At 40.4% G+C, this 17,661-nt stretch overlaps 1 protein-coding gene across 4 annotated transcripts in view; it reads right to left on the bottom strand.

Annotated features, from left to right (window-relative positions):
• CHN2 (chimerin 2) overlaps positions 1–17,661 on the bottom strand; it is a 167,946-nt gene that overhangs the window by 56,843 nt on the left and 93,442 nt on the right. For all 4 annotated transcript variants that reach the window (XM_057424983.1, XM_057424982.1, XM_057424984.1 and 1 more), the window contains 3 exons: positions 15,810–15,841; positions 12,636–12,749; positions 10,357–10,642 (listed from right to left, as the gene is read on the bottom strand). In XM_057424983.1, coding sequence (XP_057280966.1) covers positions 10,357–10,642; positions 12,636–12,749; positions 15,810–15,841 — 432 coding nt within the window. The remainder of the gene's footprint in view (positions 1–10,356; positions 10,643–12,635; positions 12,750–15,809; positions 15,842–17,661) is intronic.

A 17,661-nucleotide genomic window follows, 5' to 3' on the forward strand; every position in this document is an offset into this window, starting at 1 on the left:
TCCCTTGAAAACCCCTCACTCTACAGCATTCTCATTGAAGAAGTATTTTCCTCCTCTCGCTCCTGATGGACACTAACAAATGGCCAAGCTACACTCCCAGCCCATCTTTTTTGTTTGAGAAACCCACACTTCAGACTGCTGCAAGCTGTGCAGAAGGCAGCGAGAACTGACACAGGAGGGTCACCCCAATGTTAAGATCCCAAATATGCCTGATGACTTCAGAAAAGCCACTTTGTACACATGATACCTGGACCAGCACATAAGGCAAGGAGTGGACCTCCCTGCCTGCAGGTACTGGGCACAATCACTCCAGGAAGCAGAAGCACTGTTTATTCCTGGCTCACAGCTTGCCAAAATGGGATGAGTTACCACAGTGATAGGTATCGTTTTGCTGGTGAAAAAGCAAAAAATCAGGGAAAGAGGCTTTCGAAGTGTGACATCTCCACTCTTGACAAGCAGTGCAGACAATTTCTTCAGCATCTATGGCAATGTTCTCCTTCTTCACCTCTAGCCCCTGCTTAATAGTGGCATACCTGGCTTAAATGCAATCCCCTTGCTCCCAACAGAAGGGATACTCCACATATGTGGCTTGTCTCCTTCCATGTGCTTAAAACAAGCCATTAGTTGTCTTCTTACATTTTCTAACTGAGACTCTCTTGATGCTTCTGTCATAGACACTGACTATATTTCTAAGGATTACATTCCCATACCGAGTCACATTACAGCATAAATTGCCTGGAGTTTTTGGTAGTGTCTTTTTTACGCTTTTTACAGATCAATAAAAATCTAAAGTTAAACTCCTGTTGCTGCAGTACTTCATCAGCCACCTTTCCCCAGCTTATCAAGTTGCTGCCTATCTTTATTCTTTGCTTGAAATTCCTCTACCTATTTTTGGTCCATGTGACCATGTTCCTGCGCCAACCAATTTGTATTAATGTCAAGAGTATGATTTCATGAGACATTGTACTACTCTGCTAAAAATCCAATTATTCTGCATCTGCTGCATTCTTTTCATTCAGTACTTTTGTAAATCTATCAAAAAGGCAATCGAGTCTAACTGGCAGCATTCATTCTTTATACCTCACTCTGATGACCATGCGCAGTCCCACTGTTCTCCAGGGCTGAGAACACAAGAAAAAGCCCATTGTCACAATTTGTACTTTTCACACCACAGCATCTTCTTTTCCAAATATGAGCAGTTATAAAAACTACTGGTTCCTCTGTAGTCAAGCCTCAGCAGAGAACACTGTAAACAGCATATGCTTCACTGTGGCCATTACTAGCTGTCACCCTGCCCAGGCTGCTGCCTTCCCCTGCCTGGCAGCTCTGCCAGCCCCGCAGCTGAGACTAATAGCTGCTGAGCCAGCCCAGAGGGCATCCCACACCTGGATTCCCAGTATTCCAGCTGCAGGGTGAGGATGCAGGCTGCTGAGTCAGCTCCCTGTGGTGATCAAACAGAGGATATTTGCTTGGCCCTGCACCTGACATCACTCAAGTGACCACATGCCTAAGGGGTGAGACCCACTGCACCCTGGGTGTGGAAGAAGATACTTAGTGGATATGACATACGTGTTTTATGCTCAGAAAGGATAACATCCTTGAGCGTGATGGGACAAGTGCCAGTCAGTGTGTAGGGACATAGGAAGCCAGGCGAGACCTTCCTTGGTGGGTCTGCAGAGTCTATGGAAATTGAAAAACTTAGTGCATTTTAGCTAGCATCAAGCATTAAGTGGAAGCCTCCAACATTAGGATCACGGTTGCAGTTAACTTCTCAGTAGTGAAGCAGCAATTCTGAACTGAAGGTGGAATGCACCCTGGTCCAAAGGTGAGAAATCAAATAATGGCTCCTTAGCTACATTAGCAGGATGTATACATCTAGACAAGATGAATCAGGGCCCAAGTAATATTTTTTTCCAGGCACAGCAAGCCATGGAGAAATAGGACTAGAAGTACTTTAGGAGGTTTTTCTCCAGCCTGCCTCAGGTATCAGTGCTATCTCTGCTGCTTCTCCTAGATGTTTCCTAATGTGTTTTTATGCCTTATGACAAGGGAGATTTTGTCACCCCCTCAAGCTCTCCATCCCAGTGTTTTATTGCTCTTCCTTTTTCTTCTCTTAATAGCTAACCTGCAATGCTTCTCACTGTATTTCAGGCTTATCATCTCTTGTCCTGTCCAGCATTAAGACAGAGAACAGATTATTTTTTATCTTATAATTAGCCAAGCAAACGTATGACCTAAACAAACATGTCAATAAAAATAATTATTTTCTAAACAAAACACAAAGGACAAATGTTAGTCACTACTTAAACACTTTCCTTTTGACACCAGCTCCAAGTCCTCCACTAAGAGAAGTAAGTTTCTCTCCTATTCTCAACACTTGTCTTCCAAGATCAAAACATGGCAGTTTAGGGGTGCTGGTAAAATTTTGGTGCCTATTCCAACACTTCACATGAGACAATCAAATATAGATTTTTACTTAAAAAAGAGGTTTCATTTTCCAGTGACTAGACAAATGAAATGTTTATGCTGAAGGCTCCAGCTCAATCCCTAATAATACTAATTTAATACCCCCAAACTATGTAAAGAGTATAAAAGCCAAAACAAAACCATATAAGGCTTTTATTTTTAATACATCAAACTAAGCAAGTTTTCATGCAACAGTCATTTAGCTTTATCAGAATTATTAATATGCTCACATCAGAAAAATACCCCAAAGATTAATTGTTTTCAGCAGAGCCTAGCTGCAGGTACAATAGTGCACTTGAAGAGCTGAGTGGCATTTGCCTTAGGATGACTATAGTACTTCAGGTGTATCAGATCACTTTTAGTACTAATCTGACACTCTTCATTTGAGATAATTTCAATCTGCAGTTGCAGTATTCAGGTATGAAGATTTTGCATCACTTCCATTTGGCTACTTTTCTAAAACACTGGATTGTGAGACATCTTGCTAACAACAAACTTTATATTCACCTCAGTTCCATTATGCTTAGCAGTGCCCTGACCTGCTCCAAACCCCAATGAAACCACTGGGAGTCTTCCCATTAATTTCAGTAGCACTTGGATCAGATCATATCCATCACCTTATGTCATCTATGTAAATAAATCAGTGTTGCTTCCAACTCACAAACTCTCTTCAGGCATAATCACATCACTTTTTCTGCTTAAGGCAAAACTCATGAATCCTAAGCTGACAGTAATAACATAACATAAACCAGGAACCTGGAGAGCTGCTAACAGCTCAGGGAAGCAATGTAAGCAAATACTTTGCAATGGAACCTCTTTTTCTCTTGATTCTCTCAATTTCCATTACTGTAAAAATGAACCCAAATTATTATTCTTGGAAATCCTTGCCTGATCAGGCAAAACACTACGTAATAGTTAAGAATGCCACAGTCAACTGCAGAACGGTGTCCCTTTCCCTGTGCACAAACGTACACAGCCAGAGGGAAGGAATTAGAAAAGATACTTCCCGTTATTTTACTTTCTTATATATTGCCTATTTCATATTTATGATGCTTTAAACAAAAAAGGAGCTAGAAAGAGACACAACTGGAAAATACAAAAGAAAGCCAACACTGAAAGGCAAAACAAAATGATCAGCTGGCTATATTTTCAGTAAGATGGTATTTGTCACTTCAAAATATAAAACTGTTTACTAAAATACATGTACTGGTAAATTTGCTGTATTCATATAAAATCCTCCTCACTGTGGTATAACACCAAAGAATATTCTGGATGCAATCACTACTGAATTGCTAACAGTTATTTAAAGAAGACAGCTGGGTATGTAGTTAAGTAGTCATGTCAGGGCATGCAACAGTTAAGTACATACATGTAGTAACCTGCATGTAAACTACAACTCTTACAGAACAAACCTGAGTGGCTGATGAAAGGAATTAATTACTTCCAAAGTCATTTTGATCTATAAGTTTGCTGCTTCTAGCCGCAAAAATGCCACACACCTTTTATCACTGCAAGTATTGCTGAAATCTGCAGATAAAGGCCACCTTCCTGTATAGGCTTTATCTATTACTGCTTATCTGTGTGGTGTCTGAGCCTCTTTCAGGCAAAATCGGTATTGTCAGGCAGACGTCCCCTACGAATTCTGTGGCTATGAGTACAGGAATGAGACTGTAACCCCTAATAAAAGAAGGTGGCGGGTTGTTAATGTCCCTGCCACTTTAATTTGTTCTGACCAAGCATGTTGCAAAAACCAGGGATCTGAAGGCAATCTAAACCACACCAAGTCAAATCATCAGTGTGGATCCAGCTCAGAGTCTGCAGGAACAGATGTTTCTGCCCACCATCTTCTTAATCCCATGATCTGCTGCTGGGACAGTGCAGTGCCCTGCAGCCCTCATGTGAAAGGAAATGATCAACATCTGGATAGACATCCCAGCAGAGAATTAAACACTAGCTACCAACCTGTAATGGGATCATTAGAGGTTTAGAGGAGCTGCAGAATAGGAAGAATAATGATTAGACGAAAGACTGAGGAGATTTCTTTATCATTGGCTAACAGCAGTACCTGTAGAAAATTCAATGAAGAGACAAAAATGGAGTGGTAAGATGAGGCTAAAAGGCCTTCACAAAGAGATGTGGTGTGAATAACAATGTAGAAGAGTAAATACTTACGAAAACTGAACCAAACCAGAGGTTCTCTTAAAACTGGCTGCCTCCTGCGCACTTCTGATGTAAGGAAAATTGCAGTGCCCTTAAAAAATTTAGTTCCATAACTAGATTACATCTTCAATTAAAGGATGTTAGAAAACAGTCTTTCCTGGAAGTCCTATATTTTCTTTTGTGGGAAACTGTGCGTGAGCAGAATGACTAATGAGGACAGCCATACCAACTACAACTTCTAACAAAGTTATTCTTCCTTTTCTGTCACCTCTGCCTTAATAGGAATAGCTTTCTTATCTCTCTATTATTTGTGGAGGACTTTCTGCTGAGGAAATCTAAAACTTTCCAGACTCTGTGATATGCTTATCATTTCAGCTCTTTAGTTCTAGATGCAGTATTAACTGTGGGCTCTGTTGTTTGCACTTAAATGCAAACAGTTAATGAGTTCCAGCAAAACAGATAAAGGTTACCACGTTAAGCACCAACACGGTTTTCTGCGCTTTTCCTGCTGTTAAGTGAAGAGTCCACACACAGCTCCATCCGGTTTAGCTCAAACTGCTACATTGCTCTTTAAAGACCATCATGGTTAAATGCCTCTTGCTGCTTCTGGCTTGTACTTGCAACCAGAGAGTAGAAAAAGCACTCCAAGAAAACTCGTATTTCATGTACAACTGGTATGTTTGAACTGACGGAGCCTGATCCTACTTGGAGAGAAGCTGATGGGAGCTTTGCCAAATCCAAGTGGAGAACTGGCACTGACAAAACCTTCCTTAATCTTTACTGTGTTTACCAACAGTTTGTACTCTGTCAGATAGGTTAAGAATATCCTTTTAGCAAATACCTTAAGCTCAACCACTGCCAAAGATATTCTTTAACTCCAGCCTGCCGTTCTCATCACACCCCCTGTGACAACATGAATACTCAAGAAGCTATAAGGCAACTCAAACCAAGGAACTGCTCCTGTGTACGACCAGCATAGTAAAGAAACTAAGTGTAGGGCACAGCTTTTACCTGACAAAGGGTACAGTTTCAGAGCAATCCAGTCCCACTCAAGGCATGGAGTGTCTGTGGTACTGCATAGGGCAGGTCACAAGAGTGGGAATGACAGTGAAAGATCAGGGAACTCTTTGAGATGGCTTCTCATCAGCAACCGTGACAACTTTTACCTGACCCAAGCAGTCATGAAGCTCCAGGCTGCATTTGCTTCCAACATCTCAATTCTTTGAATATATTTTCCCAAATTGCACTCACTGGGATAGGATTAGAAAGGAAGATGTTTTTTCTCCTTGCTGGGACACAAAGATCACTGATGCAGTAAGGGCAGCAGTTGCAGGATAACATGATATGTGATAGCAATAAACATTTCAGAACTACATATTTTACTGACAAGACTACTGCATTTTTTTTCCCTACATGTGAAGACTATTAATTGCTTACGCAAGTTACACTTCTGCGTTCACCAGCAATGTGATTAATTACAATACATACCAGTACCAGGTACTTATCTGCCCTACATCTTCTAGTATGTGTTCATTTGCCCCAAGTACAGCATTCCATAAGCAGAGTAAACACGAAGCAGGCGATCACAACTTGCCCAAGTTTAAATCACAATCTAGGCAGACAACATGCAATTTTCGAATGTTCTTTGCACAAAACCCCTGTTTCTCTATCCAAAATCCTTTTGAAGCTGGATCCTGTTACAATGACAATTGCCTACACTGCTAAGGAATATATTTGCAGCATGCTGTTCTTTCACAACACTTCATTCCTAAAAATCACTGCATCTCCTTTCAGATTAAAGATCTGTTAAATTATCTGGACTAAAATTTGACTCTGTCTACAAAACTAGCACCTCTTTAAAGTCAGACAGAAATAGCTTTTGGATGAAACATTGGCATTAAGAATCTCAAAACATAAACATTTTCTTAGGCCTGCTACAAAAAATGTTAGACAAAAAGGCATGAACCACAACAGCCTAATCCAGCCCATGTATCACACCCCCCTTCTGGAATGGGCATGACTCCACTAATTACAACCTCAAAGGAATTATCATTATGGGAACAGACAGGTACCTGAGGCAATACCAAGAGACTCAGTCCGAATGCTGGCCCCTCGTGCCAGCCCGTGCCTTGGTGGCCCCCTTCCATCAACCTACCCCACGGGGAGCGGCGGCGCTCGAGTGATTGAGACATGGGATAATCTCTGCTGCCAACGTGGCAGGCGACAGAATGAGCAGACTCCCCGGATGGTGTTAACAAACCCGCTAAGGAGACAAACGCCTTCAGCTGCACTTTCACACCCTGGAATCGGTTTCAGTATAAAACAAAATTTCAGTTGTAAAAAGCCTAAGCTGTAAGAGGATGCTTAACCTTAGAGCACTGAATTCTCACCTTCCTCCTAAGAAATAATGGAAGTTTCTGTCCTGCATGTATGGCTTTCCCCCCATTGTTTCTCAAACAGTCAAAATACTCCAGCCAGCACTTTCAAATACACGAGCTCAGTTATCAAAAAATGCCATTTGACTGGTTCAACTGGCCAGAGGAAACACACCTTAAAAAAACCTCAATGATTTTTCACACATGCAGCAAAGAATTTACTTTGCAGAAAAACGTCATTCTGAATATTCATTCACTTATTTCTAAAGGTCTGAAATTTATTGGAGTAATTGAAGTGGGTGAAGGTTTCGGTTTGTGGGCAAACCATGGCCTTTGTCTAAAATGCTGTACAACACATGACAGCCTCAAGCAAAACATCTGATACAGCTCTCTCTCTACCACTTCCCCACATTATTTTTATATTCTAGAGGACTTCTAAAGTTTATATAAAAAGCAAACATCAAATTCCCTTTATCCTCCTTTGTCCCTGTGTGCTGACAAATGCTCAATATTTCACCGGTTTATTCCAAAGCCCAGGCCATACTTTATCTGAGGACCAAATGCGAATGATGACCCTTGAGTATCTGTCTTCTACTAAAACCTCTCATGAGCTTCCCCCAGGAACATATGAATCAAAACGAGACATAGTAGGCTTTTCCATATAGATTTTGGTGATTTTTTTTTTTTTTCAGGTGCTAATAATTTAGTTGACATAATCTTTCATCACATGGATTTGCATGAGTTGATGGAAAAGCACCACTACCAGTAGAGAAACCCATCAGGAGTCCTAAGCATCAATAGTAAGGCTTCATTTGCTACAGCAGGTCTTCAGCCTGTGAGCAGAGTACCTTGCCTTTTTAGCCCTCCTCCTCTTGTAGCTGGGATTGCTCCTACTCCTCCTGGCAAGGAAAATATGTTAGAAACAGCTGCTATTCCTCCTTCTGCTGCTTCCCCTCAGTGGGAGGAAGACAGAAAGGGCTGCCAACAATGTAATGGCTTAGCTGAAGCCAGCTATTTTTACACAACAGTGCAGCCATGCAGCCCAGTCTTGCAGGCTGAAACTGCCTGCACGTATGGAAATCTCGATGAGCGCTAATCCTTGCAGGGTAAGGACCTGTGATGCTGCCTTTCGCACCACGAGCTACCTTGGAGGTAAGTAATACTATAAACAATTAAATTTCATTCAGCTACAAAACAAAAGATCTGGTCTAATCACTAAAGAGGTCCAGGGGTATATTTTCACTATTGACAGCAAGTTACATCAAGTGCAAACATTTCATCATTTTTTGATCTGTCTTCAGAAAAAAAGTCTTACCCTCTCCTTTGTTCTGTGTTTCACTCATATGAGGTGGATCACATAGGAGATTTGACTGAAAATTCAGGCATTTTTTCTTCTGGCTGAGTTAGTTTTAATCTGGACCCATTTTCTAGTGTCACCTACTGTATAGTTGCATAAAACTATGTCAACAAAAAGGCGGTGGTGAAGGACAGAGGGCAGGGGTCCTTTCAGCTACAGGTTGTGTTCTGTTGGTGTAAAAGAGTTTTTACAGTAATTACTCAGAACTGCCCAGCCTGAAAAACAAGATCCAACCCCAAGCACAACAGAAAACACAATCTGCTAGGAAATACATGGTACTAGAAAAAACACCTCTGAAGTCTTTGAGAGCACTGTGAGAGATACAAAGGACTATTGCTCCTCAACTGCAAGAACTGTGAGTAAATCTGAACACAATTCTGAAATTGTGTTTTTTCCTTGTACAAAAAAAAGTCTAAATTTTTCTTGATTTCTCAGAAAACGTAGCATGATTTTCAACTGTCATGACTGCATTATTTCACTACAGTCATGTAATAATATTTACAGTCATCCCAATACAGTCCGCTATTTTATTGATACAAAAGAAACTTTCCCAGAACATCCCCTGGACCATTCTCCTACCTAAACAAAAACATTTGCCACACTGCACCATGTTTATTTTTTATTGTGCCTCAAATAAAGTCAAAATTCACCTTCTGGTGCCTATTACAGCATACAAAATCAACCAGAGTTCAAACACAGGAATCAACTGAACGAGCACAAAGCCTGTCTCAATGGCATCCGCTCCTCTTGGATATTACAGCACCATCCAATTGAACCAAAACCTATTGTCATCAATGGATTCATTCTGAAATAAAACCTGAATGGCCGACTTGTTGCTGTGCCACTCTCCAAAAAACTTCCCTATGGCAATACGCCTTCCCTAAAAAATGTCATTGTTAATGGAATTGTTAGAGGATGAATAGGTTTCTATGTCAGGTCAGTTACTCAGGCAATTTTTATTACTGAGAAATCCAAACCAGTATGTTATCAGATATGTGAACCCAACAGATAATTATGCTAAAAATGTCCTAGAGTAATGAGGGTACACATAAAAAAGCTGATGTCTTTTCATGCTCAGTATCACTATATGACAGCAAATTCACTCCCTGCTTCCCAAATACAAACTACCTCTAGTTCCCAACTAGCTAGCCAGCACACTGAACACTAGAATACTGCAGTGATATGCTTACAGATGTCAGTAAGTCAATTTAGAGCAAACACCAGACTCAGAAAAAGTTTTCTTTGACAGTTCTTACTGCCTTACCACCTGGGAAATGAAAATATCCACATGTCACTGATTACAAGACTGTTTCTCTTATGCAAAATAATTTCTAGTTTTACATCTTCAAATGGCTGCTAACTGCACAAAATTCTCAAGTTATAATCATGTAAGTAAGTCCTAGCCCATACAACGCTATGGGATATGGATATGTGAGAGAAAGAGATCAAGGAAAGCTCACTTCAAATGAGAAGAGCGAGAAGAAAGGGAAGCAAACACATCCCAATTTCAGACCCATGAGAAGAAAGGAAAGAAAACACACAATATTGCAATTTGAGACCCATCCACCAAAGACTTGATAGAAAAGAGGAGCTTTGCACTGTGAATGGAAAGATAACAAACTTGAGCTGTGGTGAAGGGTCAGTGGGAACCAGTTTCATCATCTTACTCTATAATATGCATCAGGATACATGGACGAAGAAACACAACTTGTGAAAAATTTTAGATGCAGTTCCTAAGTTAGATGGTATATATACCTATACTTACACAGTGAAAACATTTGCATTTGGTACTTATTAGAAAGCTTTTATCATAAGCTCCGGCCAAATATTAGTTTGGAGCAAAGACTGCATTAACAGGATGCAAACTTTTCAGTGGGATAGTAATACTTAACGCAGTATAGAAAAATAGAAACAGGTCTTTGGACAAAACCTTTTTTTCCTCCCAGATTTGATAGAAAGACCGGTATTAATTGCCAAAATTTTAAGCTCAGTACTTACCTTTTCAACAGGGGTATTTTCTTCACTCATTACGCTTGCTTTTCTTGATTCGTTTTTTGTTCTACTCAGCCTTCGGGACACTTTTTCTCTAAGCAAAGTGGCATATCCAATGTGTTCATAGATGGGGTTTGTTGTCATTTTGGAAATATATTCAGAAGCCTTTGTTTCTATATACAATGTTATCAAGCCATCTGTAACCAGATCGTGGATTGATTCGAATCTTTTCTCTCCAACAAAGTGCTTCCCATCATAGAACAACCTATAGTTCAAGGTCTGATTGCCAAATCTGAAAATATCAGAAAAAAAAAAAAAGAGAGACAGAAGAAAGAGAGAGGGAAGAGTGAGCATTAATACTGGCAAAACTCTCAGGAGGTAACTTTGCTGGCAAGTCTATGTCTGCATTACATATTGAATAAGTATATGGCTGCAACTGTATCTCTGTGGAGAGACTACTTCAAGTTCAAACCCAGTCCCAAACCTCACTGCATCACATGGACTGGGCTACAGAACTGAGCCCAAGTCCTTGCAACAAGTTATGTGACCTAGATGTACATGGCTTAAATCTGAATCCTAAAGGGACTGCTGCAGTGACTGGAAAGGTATGTTTGCATTGGCAAGACATTACACCTGGATGTATAACCATGTTAAGGGCTCTTCCATCCAGAAACATTTTTGAAGTGCAGAAAGTGGATGCTTAATCACCATGGGCATATTTACAGTCAATGAAGAGAGATGAGAATCTCTAGCAAGTCATTCAAATCCTAAGGGTCAAATCACTCCCTGGAAGGAAGTCAGGGAGACTGAGCTCCTAATTCAGGGGCCCAATTAAACACCCAAAGTACTGTGGGATAACTCTGGCCCTATTCGTGGCAGGTGTAATCTATGGGCTTTTTCTAAAGTGTTTTAAAAAGCAAAGTGCTGTAGTAGCATATTCAGTTTATAACACCAAGGTTGGAATCTTATTCTTAATTAACGGATTCAAAGATACAACATTGAGTTACATGGTCCTTATAGCGCATCAAATGTACCTGTCTCTGCATACTTTGTTAAGCATTCAAATAAAACTGTTTAAGCCTCTTATTTTTTCCCCACAGTTTTCATATAAATTCCCAATTTATAATCAAATTCAGTTTTTGATTCTATAAAAAGGATTTAGAAACCATGCTGTTGTGTCAAAACAACAGGCACTTTGCCATAATCCCCATCCTTTAGTAGCTCTTTTTATTCTTTATTTTGAAATTTCTTACTAAGACTCTAAAAAATCATGTTTGTTCTTTTTCAGCTGACAAAAGTTGCTTTTAATTTACACCACTTTTTATTTGGCATGACTCACCAACTTTTCCAGCTCTACCATCTGCACATCAATACAAATCCTGAGAATGGTTTCAGCACTATATCACAGCTACTTGGGGTAACTCCTTAAAGAATTTTTCCTTCTAGCTTTTCAGCAGAAGGATAAAATACACAGACTTTTATTTTGTGCATATCTTACAGAAGTAATCATGCTACAAAACCTGCAAACTACTGCCAGGGAGATTTTTTTGTCAAAGCCCGATAGAATATCTTGTCCTCTTGCCACTAACCCACAGCAGCTCTAAGACTGTTGCATGGGCAGTTTTTGAATGGCACATCTAAAGCCAAGAGTGGCTGTATCTTTGAGGAAGTGCACCTGTGTGGGGCAGTGAGGTTGTAGTTTGTGTTCTCACTGAATTTTTCACTCAGTTGAATAGCAGACTTATTTCTTTGAATAGCAGCTTCCTGTGCTTTACACTGTACTGTATACAGCAAGCTTGAATTCCAGATAGGGAAGAAAACTGAAGTGCAGTATGGTGCCTATGACAGCTGCTCAGCCACTGGACTTCATGATTTTTCAGGTTTGTCCAGGAATGTTTTGGTGTACAACACATCACTGAGCTCAGAGGACAACTTGGCTGTGTCCTCTGCTGGCGCATTCTCCTGTTCTGTTCTCACTCATCTCTTACACAGTTTTAAAGGAGAAGCTCCATCTTAACAACACTCACTCTAGGTAGCAAAGATTTTGAAAATGAACACAGTCTGCTACTGAAAAGGGACCTCCCAGCCAAGCGCTGATGGAGTAGCTGCATTGCTGCAGTACTGTGATGGTCAAACTGCTGCCAAAAGGGTGTAAAATCCTTCTGATACCATGAAGTGTATTAAATAAGAGTGGACATAGACTTTGCTCAAAAGGGACTGGTATAATCCCCTCCATTAAACACATTTACATTTTAACTGTAAGCCTTCATTAAAACACCATTTACCTGAGAGCAAGAGTATAGCAGCCAGGTTGCCGCTGGCTTTCTCTAAGTATATATGCTCCTTCTACACCAGCAAGTATTTCATCTGCTTGCTCCCGAGAAATGATCCCGTGAAACCTAAGGGAAGATATCTCAGTGATTTACAGAACAAACCAACCGGAAATACCTCCTCCTCCACCCCAAGAAACCATTTCAAAACTTCTGCACTGTGGAGCATCACGGTCTAAAAGTGCCAGGACAGCCATCCAGCATTGGCAGCAGCATTGAGACAAAACAAGAATTACTCTATGTATGCAGTTTCAGTCAGCAAAACACTCAACCGCACCCAAAGATTACGTTCTGTCAATGCCCCATCTTTTCACAGCTTTTCTCCTCTAGCAGTCTACGCCCCTCTTCCTTGCTTCTTTTCTACGGGCCTCACAACAAAATTGAAAACTAGGCACAAAGACATTATATTTTTAAATGGAGGTGCCTTAAAATGAGAGATGACTCTTACTATCAGTGTGCTTTATATTAACATTGCTTCCTCAAATTTATAAGGGAAACTGAGACAAAAAATGGCAACAATTATTCAAAATTCTATTCATATATTAAAGTAGAAGAATCAGAGTAGCCTTAAGAAAAATAATGTTGTCTTCATTTCAGTGAGTTCTGCATTCAGTGCTGGAAAAAAGCAATACTTCTCCGATTCTTCTGTCATTGCTATTTTAAGAAAGAAAAGAGGCCCTAGGATACACAATTAACCTTACAATAATCAATATGTAGTGGTGATCTTTCCATAAGTACAAATGCAGTCTTTACAGCAGTTTAAGTCTTAACTCCTATGCACATTTTGTTAGCTGGTAAGTCTCCAAGGGTCTCCTCAGAGGTTCTGAAAATTCCTATTTTTGCTGCTGTCTGAAAAAATAGAACTAAAACGTACTGGCCTTCAGCATTTTCTCTTTTCTGACAAAACATATGAAGTGGCACATTTCGAACACTGCCTCTGGCCTGGCAGCGAAAGAGAAGAAAAACACTTTGGATGCAGATGCAATCGTTCCGTTCTCTTTACAGTGTCTTTTCAATTAATACATGTTAGAAGTATTCGGTTTAGGTGATCTTGACTTTCTAGTCAAAATGATGTAAATTAATTCATACTTTCTGTCTATATTGGTGGGGACCCCCCCATTTATTGCCACATCCAAATTGAAATGAGCATCCCCTAGATGACATGATTTGAGCGTGTCTTTACCAGTAAACTCGTGGCAATTTGTAACTTTAGTTAGAAACAATGAGCATAAAGTTATTTGCCCTCAGAAGCTCAATATAAAATATAGAAGGTTTTAGGTTCGCTATTAGGGAAAAAGCTCTCCTGGTGATCAGTTTAAGAAATCAGTGGGACAGGATACATGGGGCAACTGTGAAATTTGTTTAACCATGGTTGGATAATCACTGGGTAATCCAAGATTTCTCAGGGATATGTTTGGTACATTTATATAAGGATATAAAACCAGCTTGTACATGGTACAAGATCCCCAGAACTCAGATGCCTTCCTCTGACAGCAGTCAACAAGAAATGCTTACGGAAAGAGTACATGGAGCAGTGACATATTTCTTTCACTTCACATCCCTGTCCATCCATCACTGGTTTAGCCAGAAGTTGTGTATGATCAGCTATGACTTTACCCGTCAGGAATCTCACTTGTGAACCCTTTGGTATCTTTATGCTTTTAGCCTTCACAGCGCTCAGTTGCAATGAACACTGTGCATGTCCTTCTATTGGACACCCACTGAGGAAGATCTGCTCGTTTTCCTCCTATGATAAGAGCTGCGTCCATTTGTTCCACTGTTGCACTTCACTGTACCTTTCATTACTTCCATAACTTTTCTAAAAAGGAGGGAGGAGGAAGGAATAGAGAGGGACCAGAGCTACATGCATTATTTAAAATGAAGCCACATCATAGATTCATACAGTAATATAATTATGGGTTGTTCAATTTCTTTCTCTAGAAATCCCTGATTCTCTTTCCAAGCACTACTGATTACCAAGTCAATTGCTTTTAGAGGACTGTCTCTGTGGTTCTGAAATCTTTCTGAACAATAATAACCAATGTGATCTTGCCTAGTAGGCAGGTTCACTGAGGTGACTTCTTACAGTTCCTGCCAGCCCTGCTGCTCCACAAACCCCGAGTGTGTCAACAGCCAGGCAGGTTCCTGGATAAGAGACTGTGGTAATGGCTTTACACATTCTGTTTCAGGAAGTGTGACGGGTTACTCAGCTAGGTACTATCTTCAGCTCTGTGGTACTCTAGTGGCTATATCTGAAATCCTTGCTGTCAAAGATATTACTTAAAAATGAAACTTCAGTAATTCTGGGCAAAGCTACTGGCTCTTGATGTTTTTGATGGTAGAAAAGGATCACTAAACACAGACGAAGTGTCTGGGATGGAAGGAAAAATAGAATATGTGATCTAAGTAATTTAGCTAGCTATAAGGGCTAGGGCCTCAGCAGATTACTCTAGTAAAGGCCAAATGACAGATCTGGGTGGCTCCTGCAGTGGCTGTGCCCTTTAACTTCACCTGCCCGAATTTTCATGCCAATGCAGGATCCAGCCCCTTTCAAGCTGTTTTACTGTCAAGAAGACTACTAAGCACAAAGGTCCTTTATTTTCCTCACAACAAAAATACACCTCTTCTTTCGATATTTTGGCCCTCATAACTGTAGCAGGGAGGATAGCACTTACACATGCAGTAGCACGTATGCCTATTTCCACAACCTTGTAGAGTGGTGAATGTATGGGAAGTCACACAAAATGGTAAGAGAAATGGTGAGAGAAAATTGTCACGCTTCTGTCCTCCCTGGGCCACTGCAGGATGAATGGGAGGTTTAAGCAACAACCAAAATAAGAGGAAGAAATATTCCAGACATTGCTTTTTTTTACCAAACTGCCCTGAGAAAAGCAAGATAAACATGCAAGCTCACAGAGCAGCACAGTCCAAGGATTGTGAGCAGCAGAACCGGACTGTAACACAGCTAGATTATTAGGCTTTGGTATATTTCACTCCTAGTTGATGTGAAAGGTGAAATAAAATATTTATTAGGCCTTCATTGTGTCCTTTTTTTTTTTTTTTTTTTGTAGTTCAGAAAACAACTACTTTTGGATACACCCAACATACTTCAGAGAGGAAAATACTTACTCTCTTCCATAATACTTTGGTCTGTTCTCCACCTAAATTTTGAAACAAAGGGAAAAAAATATTAAATACATACTTGATTTTAAATAAACTACATAAAAATCAATTGTGTTTGGTTACTAATGAGAACTACTGCACCCATCTAAGTGACAAAATAATGCAGGTTCAAAACTCTGACTGGAACGTGACTACGTAGTAGAGCAGAAAAATGAGAACACAAGAGGTAGTTTTATTGATGGATTTCTGGGAAGAATAACATGTATCAATGGTGGAAAAGTAGAACTCCACATTACTGTATAAAACCTGAACAAACAGGTAAAAACAAACAGTTTTGCCAATCTAGTATTTATAAAGCAAGAGTATTTTTCCTATACTCCCTTTAGCCTCTTAAAAACCTTTTTTGCCTATATAAGGTAACTGCCTGAGGATAAAAAGTTTAGCATTCTTGGGAAAAAAACAAGGTTTCTGGATTTAGACCTCATCTTAAATTCCTTGAAGTATCAAGAACCTTTGGGGCAGGTCCAAAGTATGCTTAATGCTGCTGCAAGGACACCCGAATATTTTTAAAAGCTTTGAACCAAGATTCATGAACGTCCCGCTGTTACCGAGGAACTCCGGCTGCTTCTGGCCCCCGGAGACGGATCTCAGACCCCAGTTCCAAGGCAAGCTCTCAAGAAGCGAGGGGTTTTCTCAGCCTTCCCCTCCATCAGGCAGGCCTGCCCGGCAGGGGGCGCCACAGGCCTTTGCGCTGGGGCTGGCACACGTTTCCTCTGCACCGCGGGGGCTCAGGCTGCTGCTACACGTCTGGTCATCTCAAACGCGTTTTCCGGTGGTTTTCAGACGTATCCATAGATACAACCAACTCATTTAAGTGTCTTTATAAAAACATGCTGTCTGTCTGACCAGCTACGGCGCTCGTCAGTAGCGTCACCATACCAGCAATGAGTTTTCAGGTGGTCTTCAGGCGTATTCATTGATATATCCGCTCTTTAAAGTGTCTTTATACAGAGATGCTCCCTCTTTGTCCAGCTATGGTGCTTGTCAGTAGTGGCAACTTCAGCCAGAGTTTCATGCGTAAGCATGAGAGAACTAATGCAAGATATACATAAAGTCTCCTGATTATTAAAAAAAGGCACCTGGGTGAACGCATACCTGAGTAAAGCTGTCCATACCAATGGAATTACTACTTCATACATACTGACACGGATGTAGAAAAATTGTAGTTCTAAGACTTTCATCCTTTAGTGTAAAACCAATGAATTTTCACCATTTTATCTGACCGGACACAAGCATTGTTCTTGTTTTGATTATATCACAGTATTTAACATATAAAAACTTCAAATTGATGAAGGTTTCTGTATTTCTTCATAGCAAATGCAAAAAAGTCATATTTTTGATTCAATAATCTACACGCCACACACTAAACCGGAGCAGCTGACTTTCTACCCTGCAGTCACTAGGGCTACAAGACAGAGCAGGATGAACGAAGGCTGCACAAGATAATGAGAATCTTCAATGGAAGACTCATGGGAGTTCAATAAAGTCCTGACTGCGCTTCTTTCCCAGCTCGGCATTTTCTTTTCCAGCACAGCAACTAACAATAGCAGTGTCACACCCTTGAAACTCCTGCCTAGGAATAATACCTTGATACAAACATTTCTGAGCTCTGAGGGGCAGGAATAAGAGGAGAAAGCAAACAAAGAAGTGAAGAGAGAGCAAAAATCAGAGGAATTGCCAAGTACAAGTGCTGTGTTTCTATGTGCATATATGGCAGGTCAGATTCCTGTCCTACTTATAGATCTTAAGGTCCCCTCAAGCATATATTTAGCTGGCAACTTAAATAAAAAATGGGTAT

This window comes from Pezoporus wallicus, unplaced genomic scaffold (assembly GCF_028554395.1).
Source record: "Pezoporus wallicus isolate ANWC-B61680 ecotype Strahan unplaced genomic scaffold, APGP_CSIRO_Pwel_v1 contig_3181, whole genome shotgun sequence".
NCBI classification, from domain to species: domain Eukaryota; kingdom Metazoa; phylum Chordata; class Aves; order Psittaciformes; family Psittacidae; genus Pezoporus; species Pezoporus wallicus.